Below are 15327 nucleotides of genomic sequence, written 5' to 3'. Positions count from 1 at the left end.
TCGCCCAGGCTGGAGTGCAGTGGCTTGATCTTGGCTCACTGTAACCTCCACCCCCTGGGTTCAAGTGATTCTCCTGCCTCAGCCTCCCGAGTAGCTGGGATTAGAGGCACCCTCCTCCATGCCTGGCTAATTTTCCTATTTTTAGTAGAGACGGGGTTTTGCCATGTTGGCCAGGCTGGTCTGAAACTCCTGACCTCAGGTGATCCACCTGCCTCGGCCTCCCAAAGTGCTAGGATTACAGGCATGGGCTACTGCACCCGGCCAAATCTGAGCTTTTTAAACTAAAATAGTTTACAAAATCAAAAGAGCTATGGTTACTTTAAAGGCCAGACCATCTATGGTTGGCTCTGAATGGGCTGCAATCACTTAGATTGAACTCTTCTCCCAAATTGGTAAATGTTATGTCTGGAAAGTAGAAGCAGTAGAACGAGATAATAGCAAGTTCCTACGAGGAACTATGTCTCTTAGAACAAAGAGAAACTTTAGAAGCACCATATGAAAACTCAAAGAAGGCTGAAAGGCCAAAGTATGATTTTCATTATGCCTTTATTGCTCCCATAGCTGGTGTGACATGGAGAGTTATAACCACCGAGTTCATTCTTATGTTAATTCTCAGGGATGTTCTTCCTTCTATCTTAAGTAATTGTTCTTTAAAAACCTAAACTTGTCTGAGAGCTCCCTGTGTAGCCATGTTGGCTTATGGAGATAATTAATTTTGAAAATCTCTCATCTCTCTTAAGCTATCTTCCCTTTTACAAGGCCTCAATCATATCTAAATCCAAACTATAATTGGAAAGCCAATGAGTATGTCTGCATTTAGTTAGACTTGAAAGACTAAATTGATAATATACAGAAAATTTTATTCATTTATTAATGGTAATTTACCTTTAAAGAAATGAAGGTGAATTTTTACATGAAAGGATTGTGTACATAATCCCTGATCCAAAATGACTTAAGTTATTTTGACACAGTTTTAAACCAAGCACTTGACATTTAAAAAAAAAAAAACTTGACTGCAATATTATAAAAATGGTAGACTTATGTAAGAAACCAAATATATTGTTTAACAAAGTAGTGTCTTAATCAGTAATGTAAATTCTGATATCTAAAATTTCATCATCCAGAAATTTCTATCAGATGCCTCATAAGTTGATGCCTCTTTTCTTTGCCAATAAAGTGGTAATATTCTGAAAACAACCTTAAGAAGCTGCAAGACCCTGATGTGCTTCTTAATGATATAGTTTTTTTTGTAAACTAGACGTTTCCAGGTCTCTTCATTTATGAATTCAGAGGGGGTGTCCTTAGTAACAGTAATCCAAATATCCTAGTTACCTCCTCTTTTCCCCCACTAGCAGGACTCAAGCTCCTTGCAAAGTCTTTACCCCTAAAAGTACACCTGGAGTCATTTCATGGGTGCTGAAAACATGTCATCTATAGTCACCATGTGAAATTTGCTCACCAATCAGCAACTGAGTGCCTGTATTCTAGAGTGATGAAAATACAGCAATGAACAAAACAGAAAAAGCCCCTGCCTGTCCTGTCTTGCTATAGCTTCAGCTCCATTCTGCTAAATGCTTTTTGCTGGCAAAACTACTTGGGGTTGCCTTTAATGAAAAATGCCTATGTGTGGGCCAAGGGTACAGTTTCCTACTGCTCCAATTTTGTCATCAATCTTGAAGTACCATTATGGTATTATGTTCAGTGCAGAAGTAGCCATGTTTCGCAGGATACTTCATAAAAACAGTTCCTTTTGCATCTCTTCTGATCCCTTTCTCCTTGGAGACTAAAAAATGTTTCAACTCCTAGAGACCTGAAGGGAATCCTAAAATCGTAAGCCCCTCCATTGCCCTCCTTCCTCCCTTTTATTCAAGTGCCTAGGCATGTATCTTCCTTTTCCTAGAAGCTGGGAATAAATAAAATGCCAGCATAAATCGTTTCATGCAAATAGAGCCCTAAGGGCCCACCAACTCTCTCTAGTTAATCATATACACCCAGATAATTCCCTTTGAGCTCAGCTGGGACCACCCTGGGTATATAGCCTTAGGTTTATTTTGATCTATTGCAACTCTTTGAAAATAGGCAATCCATGTAAAATATATGATAACTCTATTAAGCAGAATATATGACCAGAATACCTCATTCCCCAGCTGTGCCAGAGAGCAGACTTTACTATATTTTACAGATATCATTGAATTCTTCTTTAGAAAGAGATGTCACCTATCAACTGTTGTATTCTCTTTGACTGTTTACTTTGGGCCAGAAGTGGATGTCCTATTTTTCTTATATGATTGTTCCTTGTATAGAAAAGCTAAATATCATATCATAGGGAACTAAAGGAATATGTAATAAGGGAAGACATAGTTTAAAGAAAACTCAAACTCCCTAACATGATAAAAAATACCTACTAGTATGGATGGTTTTTAAATATGTATACATTTTAGATTAATATTGTAAAACTAAAAAATACCACAGTTTTTTCTAAAAATATTTATAAAAGTTGTCAGCATTGTTTATGACAAGCTGAATTTTGCCCTTTAAAAATCTGACAATATAATAATTAACAATGAAAATATTAACAAAACCAGTTCAATGCTCGCCACCTTTTCCTATTAAAGTCTAATAAGAACTAGAATCAGGAAACAAAATGTAATATCTTTAGTTCCAGCAACAACACCTCATACAGAATTTTTCACAGAACTGTTCCCCATAAGTAAGTTATTATTGAATTATGTCCAAACACCAGGAAGTGGGAAAGTGTAAGATAAGCAATACGGTACACAAGCTGACCTTTTCCAGAGGTCTTGAGATTGGTCAGAGGTATTGATTGTGATCAGAGCATGCCTGTTTCAACCCTGTTTCAACCTGAGCATGAAGATCCCTGAGGTTAATACTACTGGTGGCACCTTCTCAGCTGGCTGAATTTTTCTTCATTCTGCTTCATCCTGTTTTGTTTGTCCATTTGCTAATTAATCTTCTATCAGAAAAGATGCCCTCGCCCCTGAATAAGGCAGTAGAAGGGAGGACTCCCCCGGAATTGTGCCCATTGAGCCCCTTTTGTCTGGTGTGCCTGCCTCCTCTCCTCCCCACTCCTTCCAGTTGCCTACCAACTTGTTCAAGTCATTTCTTCTAAGAAGCCCTCCCTAACACTTCCATTTTGTTGTAGATTACCCTTCTGTGTGCTCTCATACTTCCATCCTAGCACATTTTACCCTGTAATATTGTTCATCTCCATACCCTCAGTGATTAGTACTATAATTAGCCTACTGTGGGTCAAACACAGTGCTGATCTCGAAGGATATGTATGAATGGTTTAATGAATTAATGGAACAATAAGTGAATAAAAAAAAAATCAAAATATTTGCTCTCCAGAGCTCACATTCTAGTGGGAAAGGCAGTCAAAGAACAAATAGTAATAATGGAATATAACACATATGTACAAAGAGCTTGTAAGCACAGAGCAGTGAGGGATTTCTTCTGTCTGATTTAAGGAAGGCTTCAGCAATAGGACAATTGATGCAGATTATCTAGGGCAAAAGCAACTGCTTAAAGTCTGACTTACCTGGTGTTAATTTAGGCCAGTGGTTCTCACCCAGGAGCGATTTTTGCCTCCCAAGGGATATTTGGTAAGATCTAGGGACATTTTTGTTTATCACAACTAAGTAGGATCTGCAAGTGGCATCAAGTGGCTGAAACCAGGAACACTGTTAGCCATCCTACAATGGACAGGAGAGCCTCCCACAACAAATAAATATTCAGCCCAAAATGTCCGTAATGTTGAGATTGAGAAACCCTGTTTCAGGATTACCTGCAAAAGATTTTTTTTTTTTAATTATAAAAAATCAATGGAAAACAACGTGTAATAGTCCAAGTTAATACGCAAAATTTGTACTACATAAGTTAATGTATCTATCATATTGATGTAATATTTTAATAATTTCAAACGTCAATTTGATCACTGTATTGTTACAGTTACTAATTTTTTCTATATCTTTGAAACATCCCAGTTTATATGGCTTGTAAAAATTTTTTAATTACCAATTATGCATGTAAATTGTAGGAAAATTAGAAAATATAGATACTAAAAAGAAAAAAACTGTTGACTGCAATTCCTCTACCCAGAGTTAATTAATATCAATACCTCAGCACATATCCTTCCAGGCATTTCCCTATGCATGTACATATGTATTTAGATTGTGAATTTGTTTTTCTTAAAATAATAATAAAAAGACTTCTGAAAATTTAAGTTTTTTTTTTTTTTTTTCATAGACAGAGGCTAACAAATCCTGCCTCAGGTTTATTTGTACAAACAGCACAGGAGGACCCCAGCCCCATGCAGATGGCAGCCCGGAGGTGGGGGTGGGGGGTCGCACCAGTCCTTCTGTCCTCACGTTGGCACACAGAGATACCTACTCTGTAGCCTTTGTAGTGGCCTGGGCACCTTTGGGAGCCTGAGCTGGAATTGAAGCTGGAGCTGCAGCCTGAGCCTTGGTTTGATCCTTGGCCTTGGCCTTTGGCCGGCACAGCCGGAGCCCCTTGGCAATGCGAGCACGAGCACGCTTCCCAAGCTTGGGGTGGGCAATGTAGGCAAGTCGATCAAGCTTGCGGCTGACACCCTTTGGGATCTTGGGCTTAACCTCCTTGGGCTTTACGAGGGCCTTGACAGCCTTGGCACGTGCACTCATGGCCTTGGCATTGTTGGCCTGCATCTTCTTTAGGCCCTTCTTGTTGTGCTTCTTGGCAAAGCGCATGTTCCTCAGGAACTTGGGGTCCACCCCCTTAAGAGATTCGTATCTTTGTGATCGGGGTTTCTTGATACCATTTCTGTGCCATTTTCGGGACTGGTTGTGTGTGGTGTGGTTCTTGGACTTGGCCATGTCTGCACCTTTAGCCACGGCTCCCCGAAAATTTAAGTTTTAAATTTATATTTTCTTGTAAAAAGGCTAGTGGCTCATGCTTATATGGACATGTCCATCCACATTCAGTGTATAGTGTCCTTGGTTATGTCTTCAGTTGTGATTAAACATGTTAATTGGCTCATTTCATGATGCCCTTTTACAATCACCTGGTCTTTGGCACCATGCTAACAATCATGACTATTGTAAGCCATCTGTAAAGGGACCAGTAGAATCTTGATTTCTCTTTTTGTTTTCTACATAATGCCCTCATCAAACTTCCCTGTGTCAAGGGGCCTTAAATCAGTAATTGGTGACTGTCCAGTTAGGCCTATTCACGCTAGTGTTTCTTTTTTTTTTTTTTTTTTTTTATGAGACGGAGTCTCGCTCTGTCGCCCAGGCTGGAGTGCAGTGGCACGATCTCAGCTCACTGCAAGCTCTGCCTCCCGGGTTCATGCCATTCTCCTGCCTCAACCTCCCGAGTAGCTGGGACTACAGGCACCCGCCACCATGCCCGGCTAATTTTTTTTTTTATGTTTAGTAGAGACGGGGTTTCACCGTGTTAGCCAGGATGGTCTCGATCTCCTGACCTCGTGATCCACCCGCCTCAGCCTCCCAAAGTGCTGGGATTACAGGCGTGAGCCACCGCGCCTGGCCCACACTAGTGTTTCTTAAGCACTTTGCCATTGATCTCTGCTGTGCACTTTGATTTAAGAACCATTACTTACCTAAACTAGGGTGTTCTTTTTTAATAATTGCAAATTGTTAATAATATAATGGTTTGTAATCTAATCACAAAAATTCTTAACAAAAGCAAAGTTATGATTTAAAATGAGAATAAGTGTCCTGTGTGTGTGTGTGTATGTGTGTGCGCGTGTGTATTTTTTTCTTTTGTTTCTGTCATCCTCTTCTTGAGTCAAATTTCATTGTCATGGAATACAGTCTCCTAAACTCCTTTTTAAAGACCTGAAACATGTTATACTCTTCTTTTTTTTTCTCTCTTTTTTTATTTGTAGCGTCTCACTCTGTTGCTCAGGCTGGAGTGAAGTGGCATGGTGTCTGCTCACTGCAACCTCCGCCTCCCAGGCTCAAGCGATTCTCCTGCCTCAGCCTCCTGAGTAGCTGGGATTACAGGCACCTGCTACCACGCCTGGCTAATTTTTGTATTTTTAGTAGAGACAGGGTTTCACCATGTTGGTCAGACTGGTCTCGAACTCCTGATCTCGTAATCCACCCACCTCAGCCTCCCAAAGTGCTGGGAATACAGGCGTGAGCCACTGCGCCTGGCCATGTTATAATCTTAATAATGAGACAGCTACTGTTTTTGCTCATATCTATTTCAATTTCTGTTTCTGCAAACCTATGGTTTCAGAATATTCAGAATTTCCTGACATTGTTCATGGTGTACTGGGCAAACCAGAGAATGCATAGTATTCCTGAAAAGCCAATCATCCATTCAACTCTTGGCATTTTGAAATGGAAGATGCTCCATTATTCTTCAGGAATCTTATATATTTTGTGTTCAAACTACTTGATTACTCAGTATGACAGTGTATTTGAAGTCATTTTATTTTATTTTTTCAAATTTTATTAATCAGGCATGAATGAGCCAAACTTTATACTGGAGACACTATAGTTTGGAATAGTGTGTTATTTGTTTGTACTCAATCGTCTTTGGTCTAGGAATAAAAAACTAAAGTCTCATATACGTTGGGAACATATAAAACAGTAGTAATTAACAAAACAGGCCGGGCGTGGTGGCCCATGCCTGTAATCTCAGCACTTTGGGAGGCCAAGGTGGGTGAATCATGAGGTCAGGAGTTCGAGACCAGCCTGGCCAACATGGTGAAACCCTGTCTCTATTAAAAATCCAAAAGAAAAAAAAAATAGGTGGGCATAGTGCTGGGCGCCTGTAATCCCAGCTACTTGGGAGGCTGAGGCAGGAGAATCACTTGAACCTGGGAGGTGAAGGTTGCAGTGAGCCGAGATTGTGCCATTGGTCTCCAACCCAGGTGACAGAGCACGACTCTATCTTAAAAAAAAAAAAAAAAAATGATTATCTAAAATGTGGATGAAATCGCACATATAACTGTATTAACCAATATAACCTCTACATGGGAGATATGGGTTGGTGTTCCCGAAAAACTTGAAACTTTATTTTGATTGTTAATTATTTTTAGTGTTGTGAGCAATCCTCCTTCATCAAATGACATCTACAAGATATTATTTGTGAAAGTATTTACTCCTTTGTTTAAAATACAAGATTTGTAAATAAAAATTTAATTTAAGATGAAGCCTTTTTTAAGTGACAGTCTCCCTCTGTTGCCCAGGCTGGAGTACAGTGGTGCAATCATAGCTCACTGTAGTCTCAAACCCCTGGGCTCAAGCCATCCTTCCACCTCAGCCTCTTGAGTAGCTAGGACTACAGGTACACACCACCATGCTCAGCTAATATTCTTCTTCTTCTCTTCTTTTTTTTTTCTTTTTTAGAAACAGGATCGTGCTATGTTGCCCAGGCTGGTCTTGAACTCCTGGCCTCAAGCAGTCTTCCTGCCTCAGCCTCCCAAAGTGCTGGAATTACAGACATGAGCCACCATGCCTGGCCAGAAGCATTTTTTAATACATCCTAATTATATGGTTGTTATTTCATACTATATTAAAAGTTTTAGAATAGAATATATTCAAGTAAATAGACTTGTTGCATGAGAGCATTATTTAGGCAAAATATGTTTTAGGTAACTCTTTAGGTAATAGTCTTTAATGAATAGGCCAAATTAATTTTCAGTTATTACTATAACTGCTTGTGTATGTAGATATTATTGCTCAAGGTTTTCTATAAGTACCTGAAAATAATTGATTTAGGCTGGGCATGGTGGCTCACACCTGTAATCCCAGCACTTTGGGAGGCTGAGGCGGGCGGATCACCAGATTAGGAGACCGAGACCATTCTGGCTAACACGGTGAAACCCCGTCTCTACTAAAAATGCAAAAAAAAGTTAGCCGGACATGGTAGCAGGCACCTATAGTCCCAGCTACTTGGGAGGCTGAGGCAGGAGAATGGCGTGAACCCGGGAGGCAGAGCTTGCAGTGCCACTGCACTCTAGCTTGGGCAACAGAACAAGACTCCATCTCAAAAAAAATAAATAAATAAAATAAATAATTGATTTAACTCTCCTTTTGAACAGACTAGCATATTTTGATGTTTACTCTTTTGTATAATGTATTAGGATGCCTTTAGCTGCCTAGTGACATAAAGCATAACTACGATTCGTTTAAGAATATGGTTTTACTCTCTTACATCACAAGAAGTGTACAGGTAAGGCAGTTACAGGGTTGGTTAATTCAGTAGCTTAGTGATATCATTAAGGATCCAGGATATTCCAAATATTTCTGTTCTGCCGTCCTTGGCATGTTGGCTTTTGGTTGCACAATGGCTGTAGTTGTTCCAAGCATCACATCCAAATATGGGAACATCTAACAAAGGAGACTGTGTTGTCTCTATGAAGCTTTTTTTTTTTTTTTTTTTTAATTAGGGAGAAAAGCTTTTCCAGCAGCTCCTGGGCAGATTAATTTCTTCAGATTTTGTTGTCCACGATTGTGCCACATGCCCATCCATCCTTAAACTAATCACTGTCAAGGAGAACCTTAGATTAAACATGATTCACCCCTGGGACTAAGATAGGGCCCCTTCCCTGAGCATGTGGCTATATAGAGTGAGCAGCCAAAGCAATCCATGGCTTTGCCAGCAAGTAAGAAGACTGGCATTGGCAGTGCACGGTGGCTGATGCCTGTAATCCCAGCACTTTGGGAGGCCAAAGCGGGTGGATCACTTGAGGTCAGGAGTTCGAGACCAGCCTGGCCAACGTGGTGAAACCCTGTCTCTACCAAAAATACAAAAATTAGTCGGGCGTGGTGGTAGGCATCTGTAATCCCAGCTACTTTGGAGGCTGAGGCAAGAGAATCGCTTGAACCCAGGAGGTGGAGGTTGCAGTGAGCCGAGATCATACCACTGCCCTCCAGCCTGGGCGACAGAGCAAGAGTCTGTCTCAAGAAAATGAAAAAGAAAAAAAAAAAAGAAAGAAAGAATGGTATTGCATGGATTGGGACAGGCAACTAAAAGTATCAGTATAGCACAAAAGTAAATTGTTGCTCAGTATTGTTTGAATTATCAAACGTTCCAAGTTGGCAAAATAAAAATAAATGAGATGTTATCTGTGAAATATATACTTGTGTTCAATTAAATAGTTTTTAAAAATCTTAGAAAACAGAAATGTAAATAGAAAACATTACCCATTTATTTTGGTGTTATCCTTCACTGTTTATGTTCTGTCTTTCGCTGGAATATACTTACATGAGAACATGCTGCTTTTCTAACTTGCTTGAAAAGCCTGCCAGTTTACTTGCTTTCTTTTTCTCATTCATTCATTCATTCATTCAAGGATTATTTATTGAGTGCCTATTAAACAATGGACACTGTTCTAGCCACTGGCATTGTTTGATTTACTTCAGTAAACTAAAACAGATTTTAAAGCTCTGCCCTCATGGAGCCAAATGTGGAAAATGAGATGATAAACTATAAACATAATTACGAGGAAAATTATATTACATGTTAGAACGTTAAGTGCTATGGAAAGAAGAAATCATACCAGTGGAATGGCCACGTGACAGTGGCTAAAAGATTTCAACAATAGTTATAAAGTTCCATTGTACAATCAATTTCCTAAGCTAAGATTTAGATTTTAACACTGTAAATGTTTCCTAAAATTCAGGAATCACTGAGTTGTCCTGTTTAGAAGACTTCACTAGGTACAGTTAGATGATTTTTATACAAACCCTAACTATTTCATCAGCCGTGTATCCTTATGTGATGTAGAAGAAATAAAAATGAATTCTGTCCCACTTTAGAGAAAAAGTCTTGCCAAGGGCTTTATTATTTCAGTTAAATAATTGTAACATTCTCTTCTGGAATATGGAGGATATACAAATAGAGAACTTTACCTAGAAGCCTGGCATATTGTCTACTTTTAGACACAGGTCAAGTGCAAAAATTAAAGAGGAAACACCTAAGAAGAAATCTGTCCTTTTCTTAATGCCATTTCAAAATCAGTGGCTCTTGCCTTTGTTAATTAAGCAAGTTAAAACCTTTCCTTGTTGAAGAGAAAACAAAGCAAAACAGTATTTTTGCTATTAAAAATACCAACTAGGCCGGGCGCGGTGGCTCACGCCTATAATCCTAGCACTTTGGGAGGCCGAGGTGGGTGGGTCACTTTAGGCCAGGGGTTCAAGACCAGCCTGGCCAACATGGCGAAACCCCATCTCTACTAAAAATACAAAAAAAAATATTAGCGGGGCATTGTGGCTTGCACCTGTAATCCCAGCTATTCGGGAGGCTGAGGCAGGAGAATCACTTGAACCTGGGAGGAGAAGGTAACAATGAGCTGATATCTGGACAAGGCCCTCCCTCAAAAAACCCCATCTCTACTAAAAATACAGATTCAATCTCAGTCACTACTTCTTCCTCAAGGGAACTCAGATATCTTATTTAAGAAGATAGACATTAACATCCCAAAATGGGTTTCTAGACAGGAAACTGACAAAAGGTGAGATGTATAGCAAAGCATGTAATGAAGTAAAAGCATATTTTTAGTGCCAAAAATTAAAGAAACTTACAAAGACATTTAGTTCATCTTGGATTCCTTTCCCCTGGTCCTTGTTCACTGCCAACTGTCAGCTAGTTGATCTGATAAACTAATGCAGTACTAATGTGTCACTCATTCTGTATTACATACATGCCCTTTAAATTCAGCACAATGCCTTAATCCAGCAGAGCAATTCTGCTGTCAGGAACTTCTTGCAACATGGCTAGCTGATAGAGAAAATACTGGAGGGAAAGACGGCCTTTCTTGTACCTCTGAAAGAACATCATATATGTAGCTGTACAATCTTCCTGGGTTTAGGATTGTTCCCCGCACCTCACACACTCCTCCCAAGGACATTTCACAATTTAACCTGTCTGTTCTGGTGTCATAATACAGCTTTGTCAAATTGGCATCTTCCTGGGAGTGGCCTCCCCTTCGACATAAATCAGAGAATTCAGGCAACCCAAGACACCGATCCAGCCCACCCTGGCTTTTGAGAGGCTGGAAACTCAGGGGTTTCATTGGCAGAGATGTAGTATCAACTCAGCTTTGGTTTCCCTTTTCTTTCTAGGTGACATTTACTTTTTTATATATTGTCCCTGAGGCAGAAATACTATACTCACCTTGTAGGCTTAGCAGGATGTCTACAGGGGGTTACCCCAAGTTTACAGTGTGACACCCAAGCCGTACTCAGCTTGTAATCCTGATTTCACTTACTCATCCAGGGAGACAAAAGACAATTAGTGCCTTATAGTATAGTAGGTACTAAAGAAATGTTTTATACTCCAGATTTCCTCCCTACTCCACCTTATGGTATGGTACATATACAGCCTAATCACTAGAATAATCCTTTGTCATAATGAAGGCAGGATTTCTTGGTTTTGATTTTCAGTAGAAGTATCTCCTGTTTTTTTTTTTTTGGATCCCCTTCCTTCAATCTTAAATAAAGCATTTCCAAAGGTCTACCTTTGGTCCTGCATATTTTTTTTTTCCTGGGTAGGTCACATCTATTCCAATGCCTTCTACACTTTCCTGAGTTGTGATTTTATTCTTCTGCTCTAGACCCAAGTTTATTTTCTGTTGGATGCCTCTAACTAGATTTGCCACAACTACCTCAAACTCAGCATATTCAAAATGGAACTCATTACATCCTTTTCAACTTTCTCCCATATTCTCTTTGGTTGATGGTACAACTTGATATCTTCTTTTCCCTCGCTATTTACATCTGTTCAGTCTCCATTTCTTATCCAGCTTATGCAGTTAAAACTCAAGAGTCTATATCTGTTTTTTATGATTTCCCTATCAGAATCTTACCAAAGCACCCCTGTTTGCATGCTCTATATTAAGGCTCAGCAAAGAAAAAAATACATCTTACTTTTATCCTCACTTTAACTGCCCAAGTTTCGTGTTTGTCCTCTCTCCTTCCCATGGACTACTGCAGTAATCTTTTTGTTCTCCTGAGCTTAGTCTTAGCACTCTAAGCTGTATGCTGCTGCCAGATACTTTTTTCTAAAACGTAGCTCTCACTGGGATATTCACCTTCTCAGAAACCTTCAGTGTCCTTCCGTGGGTGACAGTAAAGTCTGAACTAGCATTTGTAAACCCTTGGTAATCTAACTCTCCCCAGCCACTACCCTTTTTCTCTGATTGGAATACAATCACACTCACAGTCTCCCTTCTACCTGGTGAAATTGTTTTCAACCTTCAAAACTCCATTTAGTGGCTACTTTCTCTGTTATGTCTTTCCTAGTACCCCCTGCTGAACTCCAGGGAAAATTAATTATCCCCTATTTGGTATGCTCATCATATTTTTCTTTTTCTTTCTTTTTTCTTTTCTTTTTTTTTTTTTTGTTCTGTGATGGAGTCTCGCTCTGTTGCCCAGGCTGGGGTGCAGTGGTGCAATCTCGGCTCACCGCTATTTCCACCTCCTGGGTTCAATTCTGCTGCCCCAGCCTCCCAAGTAGCTGGGACTACAGGTGCACACCACCAAGCCCAGCTAATTTTTGTATTTTTAGTAGAGACGGGGGTTTCACCACGTTGACCAGGCTGGTCTCGAACTACCAGCCTGAAGTGTTCTGTCTGCCTCAGCCTCCCAAAGTGCTGGTATGAGCCACCGCACCCGGCGCTCATATCATATTGTTAATGTGGCTGTTGTAACATTCAGCTAATTGGTGGTGTGCAGACCTGCCTTGTTTGTGCTGTGAATTCCTTTACAGTAAATGTGTCTCACTTATCTTTGAATTTTCATTACACAATAGAGTGTGTGGCACATAAAAGTAACCAGCAAATATTTATTGATTGGTAACCATGTTTGTAATTGGTGATCATGTTCCTACTGTTCTAGAAACCTAATAATAAATGGTCTTTCAGATTAATGTTTCAAAGCCCTCTAGCTGTTTCTCTCTGCCTCTCTCTTTCTCTTTCTCTCTGCCACCTTTTCAAGATCTTTCATTATTTTAATGACTCCTTTTACTCTTCGCCAACATTGATTTAGCAAATATTTGACTCAAGTACTTAAACTTGTCTACTTTCACTCCATCACTCTAAGTTGTGAAATCCCAAAATGAGCTATATTTTCCTGGTATAATTCTTGAGCAGAGCTAATAATAGGCACAGGAAGTACCTCATGTTTACTCCGTTTTATTTGTACATTCTAGCATCAAACCTCTCATTTGTCAGCATTACTTTGTGATTTACGGTTCACTTATGATTAACTATGACCATTTACATCTTCATTATTTATCCATAGCCAGCAGACACCTGCTTTTGTCACTAGATTTTTTTTTTCTCTTTATGATAAAAATCATTAGAGAAGGACTATTCTTCAAACATACCTGATCTTTCTACTTTTTCTGAGTCTTACTATCTTCAAAGATCCTTTGAAGAAAGAATTAAAAATTCCAACTTCTCTTTTCTGGGGAGTTGCTATACTTTTAAAAAGTGAAATAATTATAAGTTTCATGGGATAACATTTTGTCATTTTAAATTTCTTAAGTATATTATAATGACATATTTTATTTTTATGAGTGCTTAAGTATAAGCACAATATGCAAAAAGTAACACAGATTTCATTGTACTAGAGTATCCATGAGTCAAAAGGGCATACAGAAATTTACATTGAAAGAAGTCAAGTCTAATACATGACATTTATTATTGCAAAGTTTTGTATAGGAAATAAAATTCAATGTGTCTGTAAATGCCCTAAATCCTCTTATAAGTTATTTGTCCAATGTCAAGCCTAATGGAAAAAAATCCCTTTATACCAATAAATAAGGCAACTTAAGCAGAAGATTCATGATGAAACCAGAAAACTCTATAAATAATGGGATAGTACCCAGGGAGGAGGGAGATAAAGGAAAGGGCAGTAGATCATTAGCATAGTAAGGAAGGGATATTCCCATCAGTAAGTAAGCAGTGATATTTGGCCAAATCTAGGTCATGATCGGGGATATGATCACAAGTGAGATGTTTTACATGGTGCGATGTAGCTGGCATACTCATCTACAGATGGAATGGCTCGCTTCCCAGAATGCAATCACTACTATATAACAGTGCCATTATTTCTAGTTTGGAAAAGAGGATTGTAAAGCAGAATATCTCTGGTTCCGACCTCTATCCCGTTCAAACCCAATTTTGACATGATCCACGCTATCTTGTTTTCAGATATTTTTACAGACCGACTCTCTGCTGTAGCATACCCAAGATTCAGGGTGTCAAAGATATGAAATAATGTATTTGTTGTATTTTTTTTGTTTGTTTTATAAACTAGTGACTCAGAAACCTATACCTATAGAGCCAGAATAGCCTAGGATAGAAACTGAGGAATTCTCTATCAGTAAATTATCTTTTTTTTTTTTTTTTTTTTTTTTTTTTGAGATGGAGTCTCACTCTGTTGCCCAGGCTGGAGTGTAATGGCATGATCTCGGCTCACTGCAACCTTCACCTCCTGGGTTCAAGTGATTCTCCTGCCTCAGCCTCCTGAGTAGCTGGGATTACAGGTGCTCGCCACCATGCCCAGCTAATTTTTTTTTTTTTTGTATTTTTAGTAGAGACGGCGTTTTGCCATGTTGGCCAGGCTGGTTTCGAACTCCTGACCTCAGGTGATCCGTCCACCTCACTTTGGCCTCCCAAAGTGCCGGGATTACAGGCGTGAACCACTCCGCCCGGCCCTCTATTGGTAAGTTATCTTAATAACTCAGGCTCCTGGCAAGTTTTCCCTAACCCTTCAGCAGCTGACTAATCTTTCAAATAGTTTTCTAGAGAAAGTAGTTTCATAACTTGACTTGGTTCCATTGCTTTGCCATCCTTAATGTAAACTTCTTTTTGATTATCAGAGTTTCTCTTTTTAAAATTTAAATGTAGGTCCTACTATTTTGACTTCGGAAACTCTGGAAGATATCTAATAAGACTTGTCCTTTAAATACATATCCACTTCATGTCCTCCATGGATATAGTTATATCCCTTAATTCAGTCTTTCCTGAGCTTAATTATCCATCTTTTGTTCATGGTTTGGCATTTCCCAAACTTTCAGCACTTCTTTTATTCTTCATCAGACATCAGGTTTTTACATATTCTTTAAACAGAGGAGGATCCAGATTTGTGAGGCTGGATTTTATATATTTTGGGAGCAGCCATTTAAGAAAAGGATTATTTTTTTAAAAGAAATTTTTTTTTAATTTTCAAATTTTAGCAAAACACATGGCCAGGTGAGCACATTGCCAGTACCCCTCCCATGCAAGTGAGAAGTCCTAATGCTTTTGCTCATTAGCTTCATGGAGAATCTGTCTCGGCCCTT

At 39.3% G+C, this 15327-nt stretch overlaps 2 protein-coding genes across 7 annotated transcripts in view; one reads left to right on the top strand and one right to left on the bottom strand.

The window, feature by feature from the left end:
* DIAPH2 (diaphanous related formin 2) overlaps positions 1-15327 on the top strand; it is a 927958-nt gene that overhangs the window by 672350 nt on the left and 240281 nt on the right. The gene's annotated exons all lie outside the window — the stretch shown is intronic.
* On the bottom strand, positions 4261-4899 carry LOC111536489 (60S ribosomal protein L29-like). The gene has a single exon (XM_023202856.2). The coding sequence runs from the start codon at positions 4872-4874 to the stop codon at positions 4407-4409; it is 468 nt and encodes a 155-aa protein (XP_023058624.1). The 5' UTR covers positions 4875-4899; the 3' UTR covers positions 4261-4406.

This window comes from Piliocolobus tephrosceles, chromosome 12 (genome assembly GCF_002776525.5).
Source record: "Piliocolobus tephrosceles isolate RC106 chromosome 12, ASM277652v3, whole genome shotgun sequence".
Classification (NCBI taxonomy): domain Eukaryota; kingdom Metazoa; phylum Chordata; class Mammalia; order Primates; family Cercopithecidae; genus Piliocolobus; species Piliocolobus tephrosceles.
This window is presented reverse-complemented; position numbering and strand designations above follow the sequence as displayed.